Below are 24628 nucleotides of genomic sequence, written 5' to 3'. Positions count from 1 at the left end.
GATATCATCTTCTTTGTTTTGTTTTGCCTTTTGGGTATTTTCATTCTTTTATATTACTGTCCATGTTGTTTGTTAGATTTTTATTCTAGTCTTGTCTCTTCCTGTTTCAGTTGCAAGTTTGTGTTTATCTGCCTGAATTCTCTCTGTGTTCCTCACCTGCTTCTGGTTCTATTTTGAACCCTTTTGTTGAAACTTCAGTAAAATGCAACTGGACTTCTCTTTCAGGTTTTCAAATACATTTCACCTCTCGTCTAACAGGCTTCTTCAGTTCTGAGTAATTGAAGGATGGGGAATTTCAGATGTACATAGTGCATAGTGTATATAGTCTGTACAGTGTACATGTGTACATATGAGTCAAGGTCCATTAACAATCCAGGATTTACTTGCCTGAAGGTATGAATATATCCATATATCCAGATGACCCAACAATAACAATAATAATGGTCATAGAGCAACCACTTTCCACAACAAAGGTTGCCAAGTCATTGGTTGCTTAGGATGTGAGACTTTAGGCAATATGATGATTAGTAGATGATTGGTGCTGTAGAACCCGAACTCTAAACAGATGAGGTCTATAATACCAATTAACAAGCACCTATAACAATTCATTATAGTTGCCTATCAATGACAGTGCATTTTTTTTTATCAGCTGACTGTAAATAAAAGATGGTTGTGGCCAATGTGACATCACCCACTGGCATCGGTTCGTATGTGACAGGTGTGAAGCCATGAATCTGTAAATGTCCCATCGGCATTTGGTCTTTTGAAACCAGCGGTGCGTCAGACTAGAGAACTCAAGGACATTATGCATGGTGACATGTGATATACGGCATAATGCGTATACTTCCAGGGTGGGCACTTTTGGAAGTTGTAATATCACCATCAATAATGTAAAATTCACCATATAGGCTAACATAGCAAACCTCCATTGTTCTATTTTTGCTGTTACATCCAGTATCTACAATTTCTTGTTGTTTTGGGGTCAAAGCTGTTGGATCTGTCACTGCAATGGAACCAGAAAAGCAGTAGACATGATGTACAAATCAGTTGCTAGATTCATTTTCAGTCCATCACGGTTTATTTATATATGAATTCATGAATTTATTTCATTCAGTGGATTCAACTCAAAATGCTTAATGTAAAAATGATTACTAATAAAGTACAGGAATAATCTAAGAGTCTAGAGAAAATCATGAATATGTTTCTAAGACACACATTTATTCATTTTTTCTGATGCTGTAACTTGTAGTCACATTACTCTAATCCCATTATAAGTAATCTATTACCTTGTAGGCCAATGGCTGCCAATCCCCTTAGAGGATTATCAGGATAAGATGTCATACCCACTGAACACACACACGCAAACACACACATGGGGATGCTTTTCTGTTGAGGTCAATTCAGTGCTGGGAAATGGCAGCAGGTAGGAATGTGGTTTCAAGATTTACTTTGTATTTCAAGTTGAATATAAAATTCATGTCAAACCAAAAAAAATGTTATTTTCCAAAGGTTAGGTTCAGTTTGTTGAGTACAGTTGGTCTTTCCTAGAAAAAGCTGATTTGTAAGAAAATCTGAAAATCCCTTTTCCGTCAGTATTTAAATTTTATTTGGATTTGATGATGTCATGGACCTGGATTTCCATTAAATCTTCTGTGTTTTTAAGTTTTTGTTATTCATTTATGGCTTTCTTCAACAAAGCAGTTTTGATGTTATTCAGTTTTCTAACAATTTTCTGGTTAAACAGTCTTGTACGTTACATTTCATATATATTTCAGTAAACAGGGTATAACCTGGACTAATTTTCAAATTTGAATAGTCTCTGAGTTCAGATCAAACCGAAAAATTCATTTTGGATTAAAATGAGGTTCGGCCAATACAGTTAGCTGTTTTATCTCGTGTAGCATAGAGTTGGGTGTCAGCAGTGAATGTAGCATCTGGAAAACGGCATCCCAACAAAACAATTACGATACATTTTTTTAAAAAAATCTCTTATCCACAACATGACAACTTCCATGATGTTCACCTCGACCAATCCAAGGTGCTGTTTTCTTACATTTTTTCCTGTAATAGTTAGTCTCTGGCACCTTACACATCATAAAATACAGCAATATGGACAGTTGTTTTACAGGAAAATAAATGGTAAAGCAGGCTGTTTTATGGCGACGCTACCTTGTGATTGACAGGTTGCTGACGTATCACGGTGAGATTAAATCCATCCCTTACTTTATACGTTTATGCCAAGATGGCAACCCGTAAATGCCAAACTTAAGTCGGCACAATGGTAGGCTACAAACCAATGGGTGATGTCAGGGTGAATTTTATAGACAGTGTATGGTTGCGACACATTTGAACTTGATCAAAGAACTGTAACTCCAGCAATTTGGAGATTGCCCTTGGATGTATTGTGATTTTGACAATTCAGTCCAACTCTGTTTGTATTTGGTGGACTCAGGTTCAGAGAAGGTATACTTACATAGACTCTGTCACTTTTTAAAGCATAAGGATTCAAATTATCGAATTGTTGGAAATTCCTACTGTGAGCTGATTTTACCCCTTTTTTGGGCCCAAACATTAGTGATCTCCTCTTGGATTGTTTTTTCTAATCTAAGTAAAGGGTAATGTTCTAACCTTCATGCCCTCATGCCCACGTTGAACACCTTACTGGGATAATGCAGGGGTTTAGCTAATTTAAGTTTGAGTTAAAATTCATGCACAAACATGATACTTTGTTTTAGATCTTCAACGGTTCTTCACCATTCTGAATCGAAGTCTGCAACTGACGAGAAACTCTGGGCAAAGTCTGGACGTCATTTTGCTGCTATGACATTGAGCCCTGATGTTGATCCACTGATTGAAACTGCCTTCAAGTTACCATGGATAAAAGCCAACAGCAACCAGTTTGGTCTAGTTATTGAACACTCAGGATGAAGTTGCAATCCATGTTACTGGTTTTAGTCTTACTGACTGGTTCATGTTTCCAGCTTGTTAGTGGTGATTTTGTGGCCTCAGATGAACACTCTGACGATAGACAAGTGGAGGATGTACACCCCAGCATCCGCACTGAAACAAACGCAGACGACCCGGATGTGCACAGGGAAACAAACTGGGATGTACCAGATATGAGCGAGGACAACTATGGCGATGCTGACTGGCATCCGCCTTCCTCCCTGCTAGAAACACACTCTGACCTGACACCAGACGCTCCCTTGGTAATTCGCAGCGACAACACCGGTCCTGATGATGGAACCAACCAATCCTGGAACCAGACTGTTGGCAGTTCATCAACACATTGTGGCGAGTTCAGCAGCCAGTTGACCTCTAATGGTCAGTGCCGGCTGACAGCGAACCTGCCTCCGGTGGGAACTTCGCAAAAACGCTGCCCAGACATGTTTCGATGTACAGATGATGTCTCTTATTGGCTCAATGAGAACCGGAACAGGAAGGAGCAGCTGAAGGAGCTCAGGGAGACGATGTCCGAGCTGCAGGAAGAGCTGAGGAACCACCGACATCGAGTCAAAGCCCTGGAGATGCAGGTAGACTTGATGTTCCGTGTTTTACTGTATGTTTTCTTTGAATGTGCAATGAAATGGCAGCTTGAAGTTCTTCTAGGAATTGTATGATATGTTGGAATTTACATTTACTTAAGTCACGTATGCACATAGTTGTCAGGTGAATTTGAAAGGAACTTTTAAAAATGAACAAAGGTAGTGGTATAAGTTATGTTACACAGAAGTAGAGGTTGCGGTCTGTTAATAGAACCAGCTGTTTGCCAGCTGCCAAAAAGCCATAGGGCAGATAAAACAAACAAAACTTTGGTCATACACAAGAGAAAAATGGAGAAATGGCATTCAAAATTTTGTTGAGTTCAGTAAGTTATAATTATTCTTTCATGTCAGCAGGTATCGCTCATGTTTGATGCTGTCTGGAGACGAAGAAAGAGCGCTAATCGGTCATTGAAAGTTAAATGAGGTCAATGTTCACTATGTCAGAACTTATTCCAAAAAGATCTTTCCATCTCACGCTCTTTGTCAAAAAACAAGTCAAATTTAGGACATTTTTGTGAATTTCACCATTTTGATGTTTTAAAAAAATGCATAAAAATATAGTATGGAAACTTGCCCGAAGTACTAAAGACATGGCTCGTTGGTATCCATTTGAAAACTATGTGGAAATAGAAGCAGAAGATGTGAATTCTTCCGGGGCATTATGAGCCGATGGAAAAGGCATGACCACTTCATGTTTCCATTCAATGACATTTATCTGCCCTAAGCCCTGAAAAGGGATTAATCATATTTTAATTCAGGAAGTAAATCCATTCCGATCAGAGAAATGGCCGAAACAGAGTATAGGAGTGACATTCAAAGGTGAAACAAGATGAAAACAGGTGGAAATCCATGTTTGAATTCACATTTGAATTTGTAATCTGGCGTTTAAAAGTGAAACAAAGACGGATCCGATGCTTTTTAAAAATATTGTTTTCATTATTTTTTAAAATGAATGAACACACTTTTTTTTTTTAAAGGTGTGGAAAATGTACTTGCAAGCAAAATACAAAAGCTTTCCTTTCTTGGTCTTTCTTTGTCTCTGGCTCTCTTTATCTCTCTGTCTTTCTTTATCTCTTTGTCTTGACACCCACTAAGTCCTCCTTAACCCTGAATGCTAACAGGATTAGCTGCGGGCCTTTTGGTCGAGGTCCTACATCATTGTCAGTCTGAATGACCCACAGTTTGTGCAACAATCTGACCTTATCACATATAACATTTTTATTTTCTTTTAATCATGTGTTTGGGGCTGCTCGTTGGTTAATACTGTTACCTCAAAGCTAGAGGATCCCTGTTTTTCTTCCCGACCAGGGATCTTTCCATGTGGAGTTTGTATGTTCTCCCTGTACAGTGTGTGTTCTCACCAGGTTCTCCAGCTTCCTTCCACAGTTCAAAAACTTGCTAAGGTTAATTGATGATTCTAAACTGTCCGTAGGTGTGAATGTGCTTGGTTTTCTGTCTTTATGGGTAGCCCTGTAACCAGCTGGGATAGACTTCAGGCCCCCCGCGACCCTACAGAGGATTAAGTGGTGTATAGATAATGGATATATGGATTATGTCTTTGTTGGTGACATATGTTTATTGGAATGTCCTGGTGGGACGGCAGCTAATGCTTTTATTAACCAGTGGAGTGCTATGTGCTTCCACAAATTTACATGTCATATGTATTGTACATATTTAATTGTTAAAACAAAAGCTAGGGAGCTGCCTCCATTCTAAAAAAAAAAAGTCCAATTGGCTCTTTTTTCAATTCCACAGGTGTGACCAGGCACCTCACACTAAATTTGACTAATGCGTTTCATTGGACACAAAACTGATAGACCTAATGCTGGGACAGATTTTTTCTGCATGGGAGAACAAGAGAACAGTGTCTAACCTCACCAACAAATGCTACACAGTGGAGAGTAACCAAGTTCTTAAGTAGCATTTTGAGGTACTTGTACTTCCCTCTGAAAAAAGCACTCCTTGTTGAAATGTGGAATTAACCTGAATGAATGAACCAACTGGCGGCAGACAGATAGGTCTGAGAAGGAAAATTCTGAAAGGGGTTTTGCATTTTGAAAGCAGTTGATTTGCCAAGGAAGCTGTGTAACGTGAATGGAGGAAGACTGCTGCCCAATGACGCCTATAGACCCCAAAGCCCAGACATGTCTGAATCTCTGCTCTGTCAACTCATTTAGCCGCCATATTCACCTGCGAGTGGCTGCGACAACATACTTAACTCTGGGTTTTCATTTGAGGCTACTTTTTCCATAAGCTCCCCTACATTTTGGTTGAACTTTCTCATCTCTTTTTCCCTTTTTAAAATCGAAATCACTAGAAATTAAATTGAAAATACAATTCAAATGAAAATACAATGGATTGTACAACAAATTGTTAAAGTACAACACACAGTTAAAGATTTAACCAGAGATTCTCAACCTTTATAAAAATTAAGCTGACTTGCTTTCTGACCAAACCAGCCCTTCAGTACTTTAACTACATTTTCCTTTACTAAGTAGGATTCTCCATGCAGGACTGTTATTTCCAATGGAGTATTTTTACATTGCTGTATTGGTACTTTAACTTAACTGGTGTCTCCTTTCTTCTCTACTTCTGTCTCAGAATGAAGAAAGCCTTAATCTAAACTTGACCTTCCACCAGCGGTTGCGTTCTCTGGAGTTGCGTCACGCCGAGGCCGACACGCTGCTCCACGTTCATGCGGCACTGCTGCACGAGCTGCAGGCGCAACTACGCAACCTGTCAGCTACCGTGCGAGGCATGAACCGCAACACTGGCTGCACGGTCAGCATGGTCAGAGCCACGCCGCCACTCGGCATGCGAGACACACTGCCACCAGGTACACATGCAACAAGCACAGTGGTGAGTTGTGAGTTGCAGCAGTTTGACACAATAAAAACTCCACGTTATAGTGTTTCCTGCCACATTTATTTTACAAAGTTTCTTGCCTTTGCATATCATAAACTGTCCACTGCTGTTTGTGTTGTTTCTGCTTATTTTATGTAACAGTGGTTTTGTAGAGTAGGCTGAGGATTTTGAACACGAGAAAAGTTTTGTTGAGGATTTACCAACAGATGATTCAGTGACTGGATTGACAGTCTGTTTAGTGATGCTCTCTCTCTCTCTCTCTCTCTCTCTCTCTCTCTGTCTGTCTTTCTGTCTCCCCCAGATGGACAGTACCTGTCTTTCTGTCCATCCGACTGTGCGTCTCTGTTTCATAATGGTGTTCGTCGTTCTGGCGTTTACACCATTGTGATGTCGCCAGGCGGCACCCTCCCTGTCTACTGCGACATGGAGACAGAGGGTGAGACACACTGTTTTCTATTGTATATACACAATCATATACAAATATGTTTTTACTGAAAACTGCAATTTGAAAGAATGCCACTAACAAATCAAAGCTTGTGTGCTTCATCACATGTTTTATTCCACAGTGATTGTTGAACTAAAGTTTGACTTTATAAAGTTATATCACATACACTACCAGTCAAAAGTTTAGACACACCTTCTCATTCAATGTTTTTTATTTAGTTATTTCCTACGTTGTAGATTAATACTGACGACATCAAAACTAAGAATACATAACACATAATAATAAAAGAACACATATGGAATTATGTTGTAAACAAAAAATGTTTATCTTCATTATTAATTTACAATGTAGAAAATAATACAAATAAATAAAAAGCATTGAATGAGAAGGCGTGGCCAAACTTTTAACCGGTAGTGTATATCTGTCTGAAAAATCGCAATTAGATTGTTTCCCCAAATTGCTCAGCCCACATGTGCAGTATGTGTATGCAGACTGGTTCTTCTGGAACTAGACAATACTCATGACTAGACTGTGATATTTTTAAATGACAAATTAAATGAAAAATGCTGACAAAACTGAAACAACCACCATCGCTCTGATTGACCTCATAGAAGACTATCACCCAACTTAACAGTTCATCTTTAGTTTTGTGGAGCTTTTTAACTTATTGTTTTGGTTTTCTGGTCAGATGTCACTGCTCTCATTAGTGTTTTGGTGTCACCACAGGAAGTAGTTGTATTCAGTAAAAAAAGATTTAAAAAAAACCCTGCCAAGCACCGAACAGTTGACGGACAAAGATACGGTCGAGCTAAAAGAAGCAAAAAATATTGGGCTTTACATGACTGACGATTTTTGTGCATCGATATTTTAACACAACATATTTCTGTGTGTGTGTATGTGTGTGCACCAGGTGGGGGCTGGACAGTATTTCAGAGGCGCCGCGACGGTTCAGTGAGTTTTAACCGCGCCTGGTCGGAGTACCGCGAAGGCTTTGGTGAGCCGCGAGGAGAACACTGGCTGGGCAACCAACACCTCCACCTGCTGTCCAACCAGGGATCCTACAGCCTCCGCATCGACCTGCAGGACTGGGGCCACGCCCACAGACACGCCCTCTACCACACCTTCAGGTAGGAACAGCTGGAGGTGACTGGAAAGGGGAAGGTGAAGCGATATGCCTGGGGCGAATGATATTCAGCAGACAAAGCGATGGGATGGTGGTGTCATTTTTGTCTTAGATCCAAACCAAGCGTCAGGAGTGGCTTTATCAAGTTGTTTCGGTTGTCTGCCTCTGCTTGAAATCCCAGAGTCTGAGAATGCAAAAATGACATGACGGTTTCTTCCCCACCTGCTGCAGGATAGAGGATGAGGAGAACCACTATCGCCTCCATGTGTCCGGTTTCAGCGGGACTGTGGAGGATTCGTTTGGTTGGTATCACGACCAGCAAGGTTTCAGCACTCCAGACACCGGCAACATCTGTGCCGAGATCAGCCACGCTGGCTGGTGGTTCCGCCAGTGTTTCTACGCCAACCTCAACGGTGTCTACTACAAGGTAAAACTGACACCAGAACTGTCTGAGGATACACTGCAAGACTGTGTCCATAAGGCGATGATCATGAATTAAAGTATGTAGGATAATCAAAACAATTTTCCATTTCATTCACAATCATTGTTTACCCTTAAGTTCTGTTCATCATGTTGGATGTTTTTGTTTGGGATAGGGGTTCATTATGTTTTGCTCTGGCCAATCACTGGTTAGTATTTCTGGGAGGAATAGCATCATGGATGTCTTTCCTGTCACTGTTTTTCTGAGTCTGGCTCATAAAAATGGTCGCCAACTACAAACTTCCAGTTAGCTCAGCTTTTATGTACAATAATGCAGGAAGAAACAGAGAAGATCAAGAATCATTGGAGGGAGGAAGTTGAGGTGGAGTTGAAGAAGTTCTAAGACTGCACCTATAAAAGTGAAAAAAACATGGTTCTAATTTAGACACCAACTCTGTCGACATAGTCTCCTTGTGCACCAATACACCGCTTTAAGTGCTCCTGCAACGCTTATAACGCTCCCTAGAAGTTCTGTTCTGTAACAGCCGATTTATGCTTTTGTCGTCCAGACGCAGCTCTGTTCATACTACTATAGGGCCATGCCGGCCTGACCATGAAAAAACACACAGGGGAAACAGCAGCTGCTTACAGATTAGGCTGTAGCACATTAGAGCACTCACATGCCATTGGTCTACAGTTCAGGTGTTTTGCTCCGAATGTTCTTTCTCCAACATTACTGTACAGCTCCCTCCTACCTGAACTCGCTCAGCTGGGTCTACATTCCCTCCCGCTCACTACACTTAGCCAACAAAAGGTGCCTGATACAACCACCACAACAGGGCCAGTCGATAGCTAGACTCTTCTCCACTGTGGTTCCCAGGTGGTGGAACGAGTGACTAAACTCTGTTTGATCTGCAGAGTCTCTGTCAGTCTTTAAGGAAAGACTAAAAACCTGTCTCTTCACTTAAAAACTTTTGTACTTGACAGATTGCAAAAAATGAAAATTTAAAAAAAATCCTATTATGTCTGCACTGCCTGTAGGCACCACGGTTCTATTGTCACATTTGAACTTGTTTTACGGCACTTATCCAGGTTGTTTTCTCCTGGCTAGATCCTTGCTTGTGTTGTATCTACTCTCAGATGTATGTACATCGCTTTGGGTAAAAGCGTAAATGAAATTGTAGAATTATACTGTAGAACTCTGCCTGGACAATCTTGTACTGGGGCATTAAATTATGGTGCTCAATCACATGAATGTTGAAGGAAACAACCAGCATGCCCCCGGTGCTCCAGACTTGACATGGCTTGTCCAGTGTTTGAAACTGGGACTCTTCCACCATGGAAGCTGCTGTTTCCTATTCTGGTGATGGTTGCAGATCCACCTCTGGTCACCAGAGATTATTCTGCATATGAAGGTTGGATCATCCAGCTGCTGACTAACCCAGAATATGACATTTGTTCTCTGCACAGGTTCAATTCTATGGAGAAATCACAAATGTTCACGTACCAATGGTGACAAAAACACTGATCTTGATATTGGCATCAATTGCTGCTTGCACTTGCATGACCGTGACACGATCTGTGTACAGACACCATGTACAGTCTCAGAACTTTTTGATCAACCCTGGTATTTTCATGTTGAAAATAAGCTCATATTAACCTGATGTTTACTTATAACTAAAGTAAAATTGTCATTTTGTTACACTGATGTTGTGCATTGTGTATTTGTGTGTTTCCACCAGGGGGGGCGCTACTCTCTGAAAGCTCAGAACCTGCTGGGGCCGGATGGCATCGTCTGGTTCTCCTGGAAGGACTCAGACTTCTACTCTCTGAAGGCGGTCACCATGATGATACGACCACGCAACTTCAGACCACGCCTGTCGCCATAGTGATGGAGCCTTGTCACCATTCAACAACTGTTTCTAACCAGAAACCAAAAGACGAATGACTTCAAAGACTCTAAAGGCAGCCAGAAGTACTTACTAGAGCAATGAGTTTGTATTGATCCACTGCTGAAAATAGTCGCTGACAAATGCATCCTCCTGTAACTGTTCCTAAAATCTGCAGTCACCAGCTCTTTTAGGAAGTTACAGAGCATTTTTAAGTAAAATTATATATTTTTTACCTTTTTTTTAAAGTTTTTTTTTCTTTTTTAATTGGTCTGCATTTATTCTCATTGTTTAACTCCACAAAAGAGGTGTCAGCATTTTGTGAGATTGATGCATATTTTAGTCTTGCAGCCAAATATTTTAATATTTAGTGTATGTGTGTGACCATCACCAGCCCTCCCTGAAAGCAGACATTCTTTATTAGAATTCCCTATTATGAGCGAGGGAGGGCAGTGCTACACCTCAGTGATGTGTGGGGGAAACAAAGACTGGACAGGACGAACAGGACGAACAGGGATAGAAACTAACAGGTGGTGCTATTACAATTGAAGAGTGTCAGGTGCTGTGTTATTCCTGACTACTGATTGCCCATCAATAAAATAAATTCAACAAATAAACGGTATTAAACACCATAATTGTGGATGTCTTGACAGTATAGAATAGAATAAGCCGGAAGAGGATACTAGTGAAAGAGAGAATGAGTTTAGTGTAGAGACTCTGGAGAGAGTCTCAGCACATTCTGCCGGGTCCGATCATTTGTCAACAATGGGACTCGACAGGAGCTGGCGAGACCTGATTAAACATGAAAGTGTGAAGGACCCCGAAGCCCAGAACAGCAATCATGGCAAGGCAGGGCCAAGCCAACAGGGCACCACTTCCCTCAGGCCGCAGGAGCCACAGGGCGGCACCCCCAGAGAGCCACCGTGAACCACGAAGACCCCTGGTAGATATTTGTGTCTTCAGCAGGCAGTGGTTTAGAGTAACTAAGTACATTTATTCAAGTACTGGACTTTTGGTGCTTGTACTTGAGTATTTCCATTTTATGCTGCTTTCTCCTTCTACTCATCTACATTTCAATGGGAAATTTTGTACTTTCTACTCATATCACATTTTTCTGAAAGCTTTAGGTTATTTTTAAGTACAGGAACCAAACTAGGACTTTTCCTTAAATATTTTTAACTATATTTTGCTGCTACTTTTACTTACATTGGATGTTTAATGCAGGACTTTTACTTGTAATGAAGTTTTTTTAATTTGTTGTATTAATACTTTTTTTTGAAGTGCAGGATTTTTACAGACAAGAAACGATAGCTAGTACTGAAAGGGCACCATGTGGTTGGTTTGAAGGAATTCAAGAGCAAATACAGATTTAAAGTGGTCATTAAGTACCAAAAATACCTGAATAATACCTCATTTCACAGCCAATATCCAGCAATCTAATATGTAAATAGTAAAACTGTTATTTTTATGCCTTGGTTTTTAAATAAACGATACATGTTAATGAGTGAGCTTTAATCATGTTTCCCCCTTTTTTTTATTTATTCAAGTCCCGGCTGCAGCTTTGGCTTAACAAACACATTAGAAGAAATTCAGCCTTCTCCGTTAAGTGAAAAAATGCCAAAATTTCCTCTACTACCACTAAAGAAAGGTGAGGATTTCAACCAATGCAGATCAGTTTAGACTAGTTTTATTAGCTGGTGTTGCTGCTCTGTGTAAGAAACACTGTTATTGCCACAAACTAACAGGATGTACTGTACACCCTTATCAGCAGAGTTGAGGTAAAATCAGATATCTGCCGCAGTTAAATGTGTTTCATTGTATTTAACATACAAATGCACAGTTTTTATCACACATTTATTTATTTGAACAGTTACAGATATTAAGTTGTACATCTACAGGACTTCTCAAAGTCACTCATCACCTTAATCTGAAGAGTCACTGTGTGGAACTCAGGCTGTTTGGTTTGTCCGCCATGCAGCCTGCACAGGTGAAAGACTCGCTAAAGACAGATGGTAATTAGAGGTCAGCAGGTCTTCGTGCTGTTGTTGTGGTCGGGACAGTTTCCCATCAGGCTGCGGGAATGACCGAACCCCAGGAGAGGAAGGGTGTTTATGTGGGACGCTCCCTGGGACGGGTGACGAACTGCCACCACAGAGGGGGGAGGTCGCCCTCCTTGCGGGCCGGAGGAAGGGCTTCGGTCTTGGGGCCTCCGGCTGGAGTCTCAGCCTCCAGCTGGGCGACCTGGAAGCAGAAAGAAGGGGACAAAGATTGACTTCCATAGCAGTACATGTGTAGAAGAGTTTTATTGTCTTTCTTCATCACTTTTCAGCAAATATATCATCACGTTTAACCCTCTGAACTGCAAAACCAGGGTTTGAAGGGCATGTTGTCTTTACAAAAATTAATAAAATGGCACCATTTGTAAGCCACAAACTGTAAAAAAAAAAGAATAAAGGGTTTAAATTTCAATTTTGTGACATGCCGTTCAATCTCAAACTTTAACAAAAGTTGAGCTTAAACCATGGTATTTTATGAAAATCACCCTTTTCTACATGTCTCATTTGAAGAATCTAAAAAAATAAAGAATTTGCACCAGATTCTGTAAATCTAAAAAAAACTAAAAATCTGCACTCCCCTGTACAACCTTAAAGCCCTTAGTAAATGATTCAGAATCCCATAACATAATTAGAGGACTTTTCAGCTAAACTGCAGGATGTCTTTACAATTTACAAATGTTTGAGTTATAGAATTATAATGGTGTTATACTGAAAGACATTTTTGAGTTCTCCCTGCAGCTAGTCATGGTTGTGCTGTGCAGGTGTTGGACTTTATATTGCATTAAAAAAAGTTGGTTTTGTTCCATCACACTGCAGTGTAGAAATCACCTGCTGAACACGGTGAAGGTCTGCTCCAAAATCATCGGGCAGCCTGTTCGCAGTCTGACTGTGTCATGTGACCAACAGACAAAAGGAACAGCAAGCGGGATCTTACAGGACTTCTCCCACATTCTGTGTCCTAAGTCTGAGTGGCTTCCATCGGGACGTAGACGACGCTGCCCAGGCTACAGGACACAGAGGAGGAAATCTTCCTTTGTCCCTAGGGCTGTCCAGCTTCTTAATTCAGCTCAGTAGACTTCTTTAAAATGTGATTTTAACACATACATCTTTTAACATAGAAATTAAGAGCACCTTACTGTCTCAGACGTCAGGAACAAAATGCACTTTAAAACTACAAGCACCTCCAATGTTCTTTTTAATGTTGTTTTTTCCTTTTGTGTGTAATTGTGTGTCCTGCTTGGTTGTCTTTTTTTAAGCTGCTTGTATGCCATTTTAAATTGCCTCTTGGGGACAAATAAAGTTATTTGAAATGAATTGAAATGAAAACTCAATGAGTAAAAATTTCACAGGAGCAAAAAAAACAAACAACAAAACACCTAGCTTAGAAGAAGCATAAGTCAACTTTAGGATAAAATATACTGTTACACTGTTACAGAAACATCTTCATTAGAAGACAAACTTATTGAGGATGTTTCTGTAACAGTGTAACAGTATATTTTATCCTAAAGTAGACTTGTGCTTCTTTCTGTGGGTTCAGAGGTTTTAAAGAAAGCAAAGCATAGAACATTTTTTTCAGTAACTTCCTCATGAAATACTGTTTCTTGCAAAATAGGAAAGTGACAAGTTTTTCTTCCAGCTGATAGAAATGTTCACTCCCATCAACATTATGTACTTTACTGCGGCACTACAAGTAAGAAATCTGTACGTACACAGTATATACAAACAATTATGAACCAGTTTTTGTGGTGACAGGGATCCAGAGGTCTGAAGTGTTTAAAGTATGAAATGGCATTCTAAATGAGGTACATATTTGCTTTGACATAAAGAGGAAACAAGAAACCGGACAGGTTCACAGTCCAACAATTAAACTCTGGCGCCATCTAATGGATTTAACCGGTACCAACTATTCCACTGTAAGTGAGGAGCTGGGGATCAAAACTCCATTCCTGAGACGACTGGATGATCTACTCACACTAGCGTAGACACATCCTGACCCGTATAAACAGAATCACAGATCATAGTAGGGGTTGCATGATCTGGTGTTATGTAAAATAATGTTGCTTCCTACCTCCTTCTCCCAGCTCTGCATTCTCAGCTTCTTCCACTGCTCCCTCTTGGAGAAGTAGTCAGGATACATGGCCTTCTCTGAGGGGTGCCAGTGGTCCAGGACCCACTCTGGGACCTACAGGAACAAAGCAGAGCTCAGACCACATATTGTAGTGCAATGGTAGGACTATCAGCACTGCCAGTGAATTTCAAAGGCATGATGTCTAAAAATCAAAAAATAAATAAATGAAATAACTCAGAATTACACAATTTATCAGGCAGAAATGGTAACAACTGGAACATTTTTCAGATGTTGAACTTATTGACAACAGTCTTTCAACTACTAATGACATTTAATCAGAATCACATAGTAAATAAACTGCAGTATGTAGAGTCACCATTTTTTCCAGCATTGGTAACAACAGCGGCACTTAAAAAATGTTGACACCAGTTTTCATCAGTTTTTGTAAATTAAGTAATCAAAGAAAAGACATTTCATTTTTTCTTTTTTTGTGATTTATGGCATTATAATTTTATAAAACTGCACAGAACAGTCATGGTGGAGGTTTAGGACTTGATACTGCAGTAAAAAAAAGAGCCCACAGCAATTCAGTGTTTATAAAAAAATATTCCATTCAAGTACAGAGACACTGCTTTAATGGAGCCTCGCAAAGCCACATCCAAAATATATTGTTGTTACAGAGAAAATCTCAATCCAACAAATTTAACTATTAAAAAAAAAATCAGTTTTGAATTGTGCAAAGCTTTTTTTCCTAAAAAGAAAAGAAATAATTAACCACAAGAAAATTAGAACCAGAGAGAAATGATTTCATGGCCTCACCTTGTAGCACTCATATCTCTCGTAGGAGGTCCCTCCAGGAGAGTCGGGGAAGATGTAGGGCTGAGGATGTTGGTTGGCCCAGAACTCTTCCTCTCCTGACTTCAGCATCATGGTGGCCTTCACCATGTCCTTCTCACCCTTGTTCTCATCAAAGCGAGCCCGCAGCAGGCAGGCGTAGAAACGGTATTTATCTCTATAATGGGAAAACATCACGAAAGTTTGACTTCTTAAATCAGACCACTGACAGTGTTGAGGAAAATAATACATCTCCTGTAACCACAGATACAGTATAAATACAAAAATCTTACAAACAGCAACATGATATTTAATTAGGACAGCATATAATTGTTTTCATTGTTGATTAATCGATTAATAAAAAGTCAGAATATAGCGAAAAACGCAGCACATTCAACAAACTATCCAGCAAATATTGACTTATTAATGGTTTATAATGTGAATCTGCAATGGTATCAGGTAAGCAAGAAAAGACTAGAGCTGGGTTGTTTTCATAGTAAATTTTTTCATACTAAAAAAGCTTAAATTCTCAAATTACAGCTTCTTAAGGTTGAATATTTTATGGTTTCCTTCCTCTTCTGGGATAGTAAATTGAATATCTCTGGGCTGTGGACAAAACAAGACTTTTGTCATTTTGGGATTATGCAAGAAATGCAAAGATAAAAATCAACGTCAAAAATCCTGTGATTCAAAGTCTAAAATGGTTATTTAGTTCATTTGAAATATTATTTGGCCAGAAACTAGTTTACTTTACTAGTTTATATATAACATTCAGTTTAGTGGGCTGTATTGCAGTGTCTATTTCACACGTTCAGAAAAAGATGTAAACGGCAACAGTTTTCCAGGGAATTAAGATGCATTCAAAAACAAAATGTGTGAGCACAAAATACAGTGAAGACGCAAACAGATGTTTAGTTTGCACTGAAACACAACAGGCGACATGAAAACACAGTAACCTAGTACTTGTCACTCAGCTTTACAGTTTCCACAGAGGTTTGACTTGTCAGCTTGACAGCTACCTCCACTGATTAAGTAAACTTACTATTGTGTTGAAAAAAATCTGTGTAGCCACGTTATGTTCATGTCCCTGAGTGAGAGTCAAGTTTAGTGCGTTGCTCTGACTATTCGCTAACTTTGACGCTAGCTGGCGCCACGTAAATATCTGCAATATGAACAAACTTCTGGCCAAAATACTATTTAAAATGAAAAGATTATAACTAAGCAAGATCAGGTGTAAATTCATGTTTGACTTACAGGTATATGGACCAAACAGAAATAATAATTTCGCAGGGGAACTGTGACTAGAATGAGTGACCTGGCTAGCAGCGGCTAGCAGCTAGCTTAGCTGTTAGCTTAGCAACACAGCGAACAAACTGCACTACAGCAACGATAACTATTAATTTCCGCTATTCCACCCTGCACTTAAACAAAAGAAGCTATTCTTACCTAAAAATACACCAAGACTCGAGATGTCTTAATGATTTCTTGTATAACCGCAGCACTTTCTGCTGGTGAGTGAGGTAGGCGGAGGCCATTTTCGCCGTCCCCTGTCACCTTCTCGTCGGGCAGCGCGGAGGATTCTGGGACTTTGTGGCATTCGGACGTAAAGACCTTAAATACTAAAAAAACGCGCAAACACAGTTCTTATTTTTCCAATAAAACATGATTGTGAGTATTATAAGTGTTAAAATGATTAGATACAATTAAATATACTTTAATTTAATCTGTAATATTTGATTAAGATTCAAGAAATAGCCAAAACATAGCTATGTCAGTAACGTGATTCCTCTCTGCTATAGACATTATGGTATTGTAGCATTATGGTGTTGGTGAGGGCTGCATGTCTGGTTCTTTTCAGAAGCATTAACACCATGGCACAGCACAGATTCATTGGTAAGACACCTGTATTTTATGGCTATATAAAGCATAACAAGTACGTAGAATGCACTAACTCATGCTTTGCTGTTGTTTCTTGTGAACCGACCAGTCTGCATGTTTAGTTAGCATGGGAGCTAATGAGTTAGCCCAGTTGAAAAATGACAACACAGCAGTCACAGAGGTTTGCAGCTGTGCAGGGAAACAGTACAGTAGTTCACTATTCCTAAACACAGATTATACTACACTGCAGCTGTAGCGGGATCACACAACCTTTCTCTGAAACAAGTGCAACTTCAGAAACAAGTTATTTTTCTCTTCCAATTGGCTCCATAAAAACTTGAGTCATTTGCTCAATTTTCTCTATGAAAATGGCAATCTGCTGTCATAGGGAATATTTGTATTTCTTGAGGTTTTCCGTGTATACCTTTAATATTAGAAAATGTCAGGTTAATCTCCATAATAATAATATTGTGGGGTTTTAGCTTCACAATTGAATTTCTTCAGATAAATTAGTATTTTATGCTATTTAGATTAAACTTTGATTTATTTAACTTAATATACTCAGGTAAATTCAAATCATAAATCATACTGTAGAGTCATAACATAAAATATTTAAACTTGCTAGGTACATTTGTGATGCCAATACTTTTTCTCTACTGGAAAACACCTAGGCTGGATGCTTAGTGCTTTAAAAGCGCTATATAATAATGGTGAGTTTGATTAATATGATCCCTTCAGAGTTTATCTTCAGAGAATATAATCCTTTGAGCCTTGCTGTTCCAAATTGATTAATCTTTAAACTTGTGACAGACCAATTAAACTATGGTGAGAGTAATATGACATAGCTTTTACTGATGCTGGATGAAATTAAAATAACACATATAGTATGTAATAATAAGTATTTTTGCTGAAATTTCCAAAGGAAGAATAAAAACTGTACTTACAGAGTTTTTTCTGAGGCGCTAAAACTGAAAATATAAACTGTAGAAAGGTCTGCTTTTTATCTTGTAAGTCACATTGAGTACTGCATTTTGAAATTCTATATAAAACACATGCTACAAACTGATATGTCTTCTACTTATTGTTAATATAGTACAGAAATAATCTATTCTTTAAGTTTGAAATATCCTTAAAGCTTTGGACAGATCTGAACTATTTTTTAACCCTGAAGATATTTTGTGATCATCCAAATGGCGCTCTTAAATATCCATTCAATTTCATTATTCTGTGTACAAGTTGTTTAAAATTCACATACAGGAATCAAGGTAGTAAACAATATGGTTTATCAGTGTGTTGACATTGTAGCTACAGCCAGAATGTATTGTGCTATCCTCATATGCCACTTTGTGTACCACTGTACCAGTAACACAATACTGTATCAGCAGAGATACAGGTTGTTTCTCTTGGTGACATATTGCTCTACTGATAAATTCCTACCTCTTTATGTCCAGATATCGGTGTGAACCTGACAGATCCGATGTTCAGAGGCCTCTACAGGGGGAAGCAAAAACATGATGGTGAGCAACGAAGTTCCTCACTGTAGTTTTCATTTGTGAACCATTAAGATTAACCCTTTAAGACCTACCATTGTGCAAGTCCGCCAGGACATATTCTTACATTTTTACATACTGCAGTGCAATTTTTTGGAGTATTTTTACTTGCTTTACATTTGCTTTACATCAATGTAACCCTTACATCCCAAGTTTAATATAAATAAATAATAATATGTTTTGACTAAAGTCTTAACTACAATAAATTGCTTAAAAGTGTAATAAACCTAAAAAAAAAAGTTTTTATTTTTTTGACATATGTTTCAAATTATAGAAATTGTGTAGATGTGTCCCTCAAATTTGTAAAAAAGTTAAAAGTTGAGCAATATCCCATGGTCTCGTTTATAAAGATTTTTATGTGCGTTTTATTATGTATTTTTACAAACCTATCACTGCAGCAAAAAAGCTCTCTTAGACATGGTGAATGTATGAAATGTTAGTCTAACTCCCCAGATTTTATATGCAAAAAGAATCTATCTTATCTGGTTTCACATCTACAACCAATCAAAAATGAATATGCCATCGTAGCACTGGGCTCTATAAGGTTAAAGTCATCTGTGTTTTCCTGACAGATGACTTCAGTCACATCATCGACAGAGCTCTGCAAATCGGAGTCGAGAAGGTAATGATACGTGTTCATCACATCACAGGTACTCTAGCAGCAACATTTGCATTTCACATATTAGTAAGCAGCTAGACACTGCTTTTTCCTGAACCACCATTTGTCCAGCTGTGATAAAGGCTCTGCTACATGTGCTGCAGATGGTAATGAGAGTGTTGTAAACAATAGAGTTGGATACAAACTGAATGATGACATCATTTCTGCATATTTGAAACATCTTCTTTTTGTAAAACAAGCAAAAAAGATATCAGACAACATATATACTGATTCCCATATATCAGCGATAGGTTTTTATCGGACAATAACATCAATAATTTGACTAATTGCTGTGATTAGTCTTCATAATATTTTTACATGATTTTTTTAGTTGTTTTTTTTTTTAACATCAGTTCATTATGACAAGTGTTTCCCTCCATCATCCTTAGAGGTTGAATCCTCTGAGTCCCTGACAACAATATTGAAATTAGTTTTAGATCAGACAGACTTTAGTGATCATCTGACTTTATATTTGTTTCCGTTGTTGCATCATAATTTCAATTGTGTTTTTTTTTAATACCACTATATATACGTATATATATATATATAGTGTATATATATATGTGACTATATACCACAATGGTGATTAATGACATTCCCATCAGCCTCAGCGGTACTTTATGTGTGCTGCTAATGCTACCATGCTAATCCTCATTCGAAACATTATACCTGCTAAATAGCGATATGTTAGCGTTGTCTCTGTGAGCGTGTTAGCATGCTGATGTCAACTGTTTAACTTAAATCCCTCTGTGAATAGCGTCTTAGATTTGCTTGTATGACTGTTGAGTCTGTTTTGTTGACTGAAAAATGTTATTTTAAAGCTGTTTGGTTGTTGTAATTGATCTGATTCCTGTTGTTTTTGTTGCAGTTTATGATCACGGGAGGAAACCTTGAAGACAGCAAGGAAGCCCTGAAGCTAGCAGAGACAAGAGGTGATGATAGAAACGTGTTACGGAACACATGTTTCTTTGATTTGTGGTTGATTTTGGTGGCCTTTTATGATTACTTTTATATGTTTTTACAAACCTAAACAGTTATATATGTGTGATGTTATTTTGTGTTGTTCTATTTGTTTACTTCTAAGCAGCCAAACCTACCTATTTCTTCCCCCAGTGTTATGTTTTATACATTTATATATCTTGAAAAGGTGTCTTTTATTCCAGATGAGTTCTACTGCACGGTCGGCTGCCATCCCACCCGCTGCAGTGAATTTGAGCAGAATGGAGAATCTCAGTACTTCTCAGGGCTGATGGATCTGGCAGCAGCACACAAAGGGAAGGTGGTGGCTGTTGGAGAGTGTGGATTAGGTGTGTAGATACAACAGAAAATCATTTTCAGCCCTCTGAACCCCAAACGGTTTCTAGGTGTTTTTGCTCCTGTCACATTTTTACTCACTGTGGGCTCATTTTTCACTGCAATATAAAGTCCTGCTCCTCTTTGGAAACAGAACAACCATGACTAGAAGTGGAAAGAACTCAAAAATGTTTTCTTTGTAATATGACACTGTTGTAATGACAAAAATGATTTTAAAAAATGTAAATATAATTTCTTTGATTATTTATTTTTTAAAAATGCAAAACCTGAATGCTGGACAAAAATGGTGAATCTACATACCATATTTCACTACTTACATTTTTAGTTTGTTTCCATTCGTGTCTCCTATTTCTTAAGGAACAGTACTTCACAGTGTAATAGCCTTTGGAAAGTTCAAAATTGGACTTTTCTTTCTGTTTTGACAGTGTTTGGCTTTTATAAATTGCGGATTTTTGATTATTTCTTTGTAAAAACAGCATGTCTTTCAAACTAGTTGGTGGATTTTAGGGTTCAGAGGGTTACACTGCTAAAACATTCTAAATATTCAACAGTAAAAAGAAATATTTCCATTGTTTAATGAAATGATTGTCTTGTAATATCTTTTCTTCTTGTTCCAGATTTTGACAGGTTGGAATTTTGCCCAAAAGAGACTCAACTCAAGTAAGTTTGTGTAATTCTATGAAGTATTCCATGTTGCAGTAACTGATTTTACCTTTTTCGCCCTGAGGGCAGCTAAAACAAGCTGTGAACAAAACATTGACTTGACCTGAAGAAGGTTCAAGCCGATACATGTTAGTGTTTTTTTTTTTTTGTTTGTTTGTTTTTTTTTGTTCGGTCTCTTGTCCACCAAAATAAAGGCTGTTTGATTTTCAAACCCACTTCAAGTACCTGGACCTGGATTTTTCCCCCATTTTTTGGTTTATAATTCTTCTGCCCTCCTTTATCATTAATTCTTTTCTCCCCCTCACTCTGTTCCGTCTCTCTGGTCTGTCTCAGATACTTTGAGAAACAGTTTGACCTGGCAGAGGAAACCAAGCTGCCCATGTTCCTCCACTGCAGAAACTCCCATCAGGAGTTCATCGGTAGGTTTGTGCTACAAAGACTCGGTCTGCTTCATGAAGGGTTTTTTAGACATTTGATGGTTTCTTTATCTCTGTTTTGACAGACATCATGAAGAGAAATCGAGACCGATGTGTTGGTGGAGTGGTGAGCACATCTGTTTGGATGCTGTAGTTTAAAATTCTCAATTGAGTAGAAAACATAAGTAAGAAAATTATACACTTGCCATTTTGTACTAACCAAAAATGCAATTTTAGTTAAAGCTGGAGTATGCAAAATTATAGAAACAGCTAAAATACGCTTGATTTCGCTTGACTAAAAATGCAACCAGAACAAAAAATGCCTACTGTTCCGAAGACTAACTGAATATAAAATCCGCAGAATAAGGACCTAAAAGCCTGATCTTCATTTATTAAATACCCGTTGGCAAAACACTGCTTTAACATTTGAAAGACCAGTGAGTACAGGGGTTAAACTGCTATAAATACCTTAGAAATAGAGAACAGATATTAGATCAGGATGCAGCTGATTTCCTTTGTTTTTTTCTCTCAGGTCCACTCTTTTGATGGGACGGCTGAAGACGCTGCAGCTCTCATTGACCTGGACCTCTACATTGGAATAAATGGATGGTGAGATTATGTCAGAATGGGATGTGAAGTTTTTACCCCTGAACTGTGGATTTCCTGATCAAGCAGTTTTTAACTAAACATTATTTTCTCAAACCTGAGCCTTTTACGTTTGCTGTCGCACAAATGTCGCAAAATTTGATAAGATTTTCTTAGTACAAGTACAAAAGTTAATAGTCTCTTCATATTATAGAGTCGCAGCTAACTCACTTTTGAACATAAGCAGTCATTGTTTTATGGCAACTGTTAACAATAGTACAACTTTTCAGTTCCTTGAAAACAGAAGCCAATATCGAAGCAATGAAGTCAATTCCCACTGAGAGGCTCATGATAGAAACAGGTGAGTTAAAGACACTTTATTAAAAGATATTTCACAAAATATGACTTAGATTTAATACCAGAATGTTAACTGCATAAAAGCAAATGTTCCTGGTGATCCAGTTGATTAACTCTGGAGTTATTGTTTTTAGTGACAGGTTTGTTTTTATACTCTCATTGAGGCTATGTCACCCCTGTGAAACATCTTAATGTACTTTTATTTGAGAATTAACTCTAAACTCTGAGCAGTTCCTGGATGTTTTTTGCTCCTGTCACATTACTCACTGTAAACAGCACAACCATGGCAAGAAGCAGAGAATGCAAAAATGCCTTCTAACAGTGGGACACTACAAAGATGTTTCACCGTTCTTATTGTATCTTCTATCAACTTGCTCCTCTGTATGTTGTTTTATGCCACATTTATTTTATTGATCCAATATTTTTATTTTTCTCTGTCATCTCCTATCAGTTCTGTGTAAACACAGCTTGCAGTGCACCTGAAAACTCTCAGAATTTTTTGTCATGTCACTATCAGTCACAGCTGAGTCACTTATGTCCTCACAGTTGCACTGACGGGTGCAGAATTTTTAGATTTTTATCAGGATTTGCTGCAAATGGTTTATATTAGACGTATTTTTGATAAAATGTCACAATATTAAGCTTATATTTGCTTATTTTACCTGACAGAACCATAAGTGACACCCAATGTGTTCACATAGCATCGGAAAATCTATGGATTCTTTGTTTTTACAGTTTCTGACTCTGTCATTTTGGCATTTTTTTTTAAAAAAATAAATAAATAACATGCCTTTCCCCAAACCCACCTGTGGGTTTAGGATTCAAAGAGTTATTACCTATGTGTTCCTTTCCAGATGCTCCGTGGTGTGGTGTGAAGAACACTCATGCAGGCTCCAAACATGTTAAAACTACGTTTCCCACAAAGAAGAAATGGGAGGCAGGACACTGTCTGAAGGACAGAAATGAACCCTGTCACATCATGTGAGCAACTTGAGGGATAAGCAAGTGTACAAACGCTGTGCCAAATATATACAAATCTGTGATTTTAAATCCATGGGACATTTAATAACTTAAAGTAACTTTGTCTCTTCCAGACAAGTTCTGGAGGTGATGGCAGCTTCAAGGGAAGAGGATCCACTGGAGCTGGCCAACACGATCTACAACAACACCATCAAAGTGTTCTTCAGCTCGAGCTGATAATAAGTGACACTGACCGATATGCCCTTAATTTACTTTTATGTAAATGTGTCTGTTTGTGTGTGTGACTGGAATATTTGGTCCATGGGTGAAACTTTCTAATTTTGAAAAGTCAAACATCTTCCAATCTGTCTTTTCTGAAATAAAAAACTACATTTTTCTGTATTTTGTGTTTATGTAAATCAAATCCATATAGTTTTTTGAACGGTTGACCACTGTTAAGACATATCAGTAATGTTAAAAAAAAGTTGTTTAAGCAGTTTTTATCAGATTTGACTGGTGATTCTATACATACAGTTTTCATGTCCAAGTGACCATTGAAACTGCAGCTACCGCTCTCCCCATTCATTTAAACAGCGTCCTGGTCTTGTTACACCAAAATAAACACCCAAGGCTGTTCAAAGATGGCTGCTGAGTGGCAAGACTTACCTATAAGGACTTTAGCATCACCTAATAAAACATAAATATTAGTGAGTTTATTTGAAGAGACTGTTTGTTATTCATATTTTCACAAATTTGAGTTTGGCTTTATTGTCCATCCGTCTACTATCTTCACTTATCCGGGGTCATGGTGGCAGCTATGTAAGCAGGTTATTCCAGAGGCTCCTTTGTTTGGCAACATTTCTAGTTCCTCCTGGTGGATCTCAGGGTGTTCCCAGGCCAGATTAGATATGTCGTCCCTCCAGAGAGATCTGGATCTACCCTGGGGTCTCTAGGTGGACATGTCTGAAATAACATCCAAAGGAAGGTCCAGGCTGAAGCTG

General features: G+C 38.5%; 3 protein-coding genes across 3 annotated transcripts; 2 read left to right on the top strand and 1 right to left on the bottom strand.

Annotated features, from left to right (window-relative positions):
- The first annotated feature begins 1351 nt into the window (after positions 1 to 1351).
- Positions 1352 to 11802, top strand: LOC111577547 (angiopoietin-related protein 7-like). The gene is made up of 7 exons (XM_035954491.2): positions 1352 to 1423; positions 2736 to 3533; positions 6147 to 6381; positions 6712 to 6846; positions 7766 to 7982; positions 8210 to 8405; positions 10141 to 11802. The coding sequence occupies exons 2-7, from the start codon at positions 2925 to 2927 to the stop codon at positions 10285 to 10287; spliced, it is 1539 nt and encodes a 512-aa protein (XP_035810384.2). The 5' UTR covers positions 1352 to 1423; positions 2736 to 2924; the 3' UTR covers positions 10288 to 11802.
- A 322-nt stretch (positions 11803 to 12124) lies between these two features.
- ndufb9 (NADH:ubiquinone oxidoreductase subunit B9) lies at positions 12125 to 16830 on the bottom strand. Its single transcript, XM_023283894.3, has 4 exons — positions 16693 to 16830; positions 15232 to 15424; positions 14413 to 14526; positions 12125 to 12528 (listed from the first exon to the last, which is right to left on the bottom strand). Exons 1-4 carry the CDS (start codon positions 16779 to 16781, stop codon positions 12397 to 12399), a joined length of 528 nt encoding a protein of 175 aa, XP_023139662.1. The 5' UTR covers positions 16782 to 16830; the 3' UTR covers positions 12125 to 12396.
- Positions 16831 to 17051: 221 nt separating this feature from the next.
- On the top strand, positions 17052 to 24029 carry tatdn1 (TatD DNase domain containing 1). The gene is made up of 12 exons (XM_023283900.3): positions 17052 to 17139; positions 18576 to 18641; positions 19247 to 19296; positions 20201 to 20264; positions 20496 to 20639; positions 21264 to 21306; positions 21643 to 21728; positions 21812 to 21852; positions 22258 to 22334; positions 22601 to 22671; positions 23522 to 23648; positions 23762 to 24029. The coding sequence occupies exons 1-12, from the start codon at positions 17067 to 17069 to the stop codon at positions 23862 to 23864; spliced, it is 945 nt and encodes a 314-aa protein (XP_023139668.2). The 5' UTR covers positions 17052 to 17066; the 3' UTR covers positions 23865 to 24029.
- The last annotated feature ends 599 nt before the right edge of the window (positions 24030 to 24628 follow it).

This window comes from Amphiprion ocellaris, chromosome 15 (genome assembly GCF_022539595.1).
Source record: "Amphiprion ocellaris isolate individual 3 ecotype Okinawa chromosome 15, ASM2253959v1, whole genome shotgun sequence".
Taxonomy (NCBI): Eukaryota; Metazoa; Chordata; class Actinopteri; family Pomacentridae; genus Amphiprion; species Amphiprion ocellaris.
The sequence above is the reverse complement of the archived record's forward strand: the minus strand, read 5'-3'. Positions and strand labels throughout refer to the sequence as shown.

Coding starts and splice junctions, on each gene's coding strand:
- ndufb9 (XM_023283894.3), bottom strand. CDS start 16,781: ATGGCCTCCGCCTACCTCACTCACCAGCAGAAAGTGCTGCGGTTATAC. Junction 15,425..16,692: donor GAGTCTTGGTGTATTTTTAG/GTAAGAATAGCT, acceptor TTCCCATTATAG/AGATAAATACCGTTTCTACG. Junction 12,529..14,412: donor TGCAGAGCTGGGAGAAGGAG/GTAGGAAGCAAC, acceptor TTCTGCTTCCAG/GTCGCCCAGCTGGAGGCTGA.
- LOC111577547 (XM_035954491.2), top strand. CDS start 2,925: ATGAAGTTGCAATCCATGTTACTGGTTTTAGTCTTACTGACTGGTTCA. Junction 6,847..7,765: donor CTGCGACATGGAGACAGAGG/GTGAGACACACT, acceptor TGTGTGCACCAG/GTGGGGGCTGGACAGTATTT. Junction 7,983..8,209: donor GCCCTCTACCACACCTTCAG/GTAGGAACAGCT, acceptor CACCTGCTGCAG/GATAGAGGATGAGGAGAACC.
- tatdn1 (XM_023283900.3), top strand. CDS start 17,067: ATGGTGTTGGTGAGGGCTGCATGTCTGGTTCTTTTCAGAAGCATTAAC. Junction 20,265..20,495: donor GAAGCTAGCAGAGACAAGAG/GTGATGATAGAA, acceptor CTTTTATTCCAG/ATGAGTTCTACTGCACGGTC. Junction 20,640..21,263: donor TGTTGGAGAGTGTGGATTAG/GTGTGTAGATAC, acceptor TTCTTGTTCCAG/ATTTTGACAGGTTGGAATTT.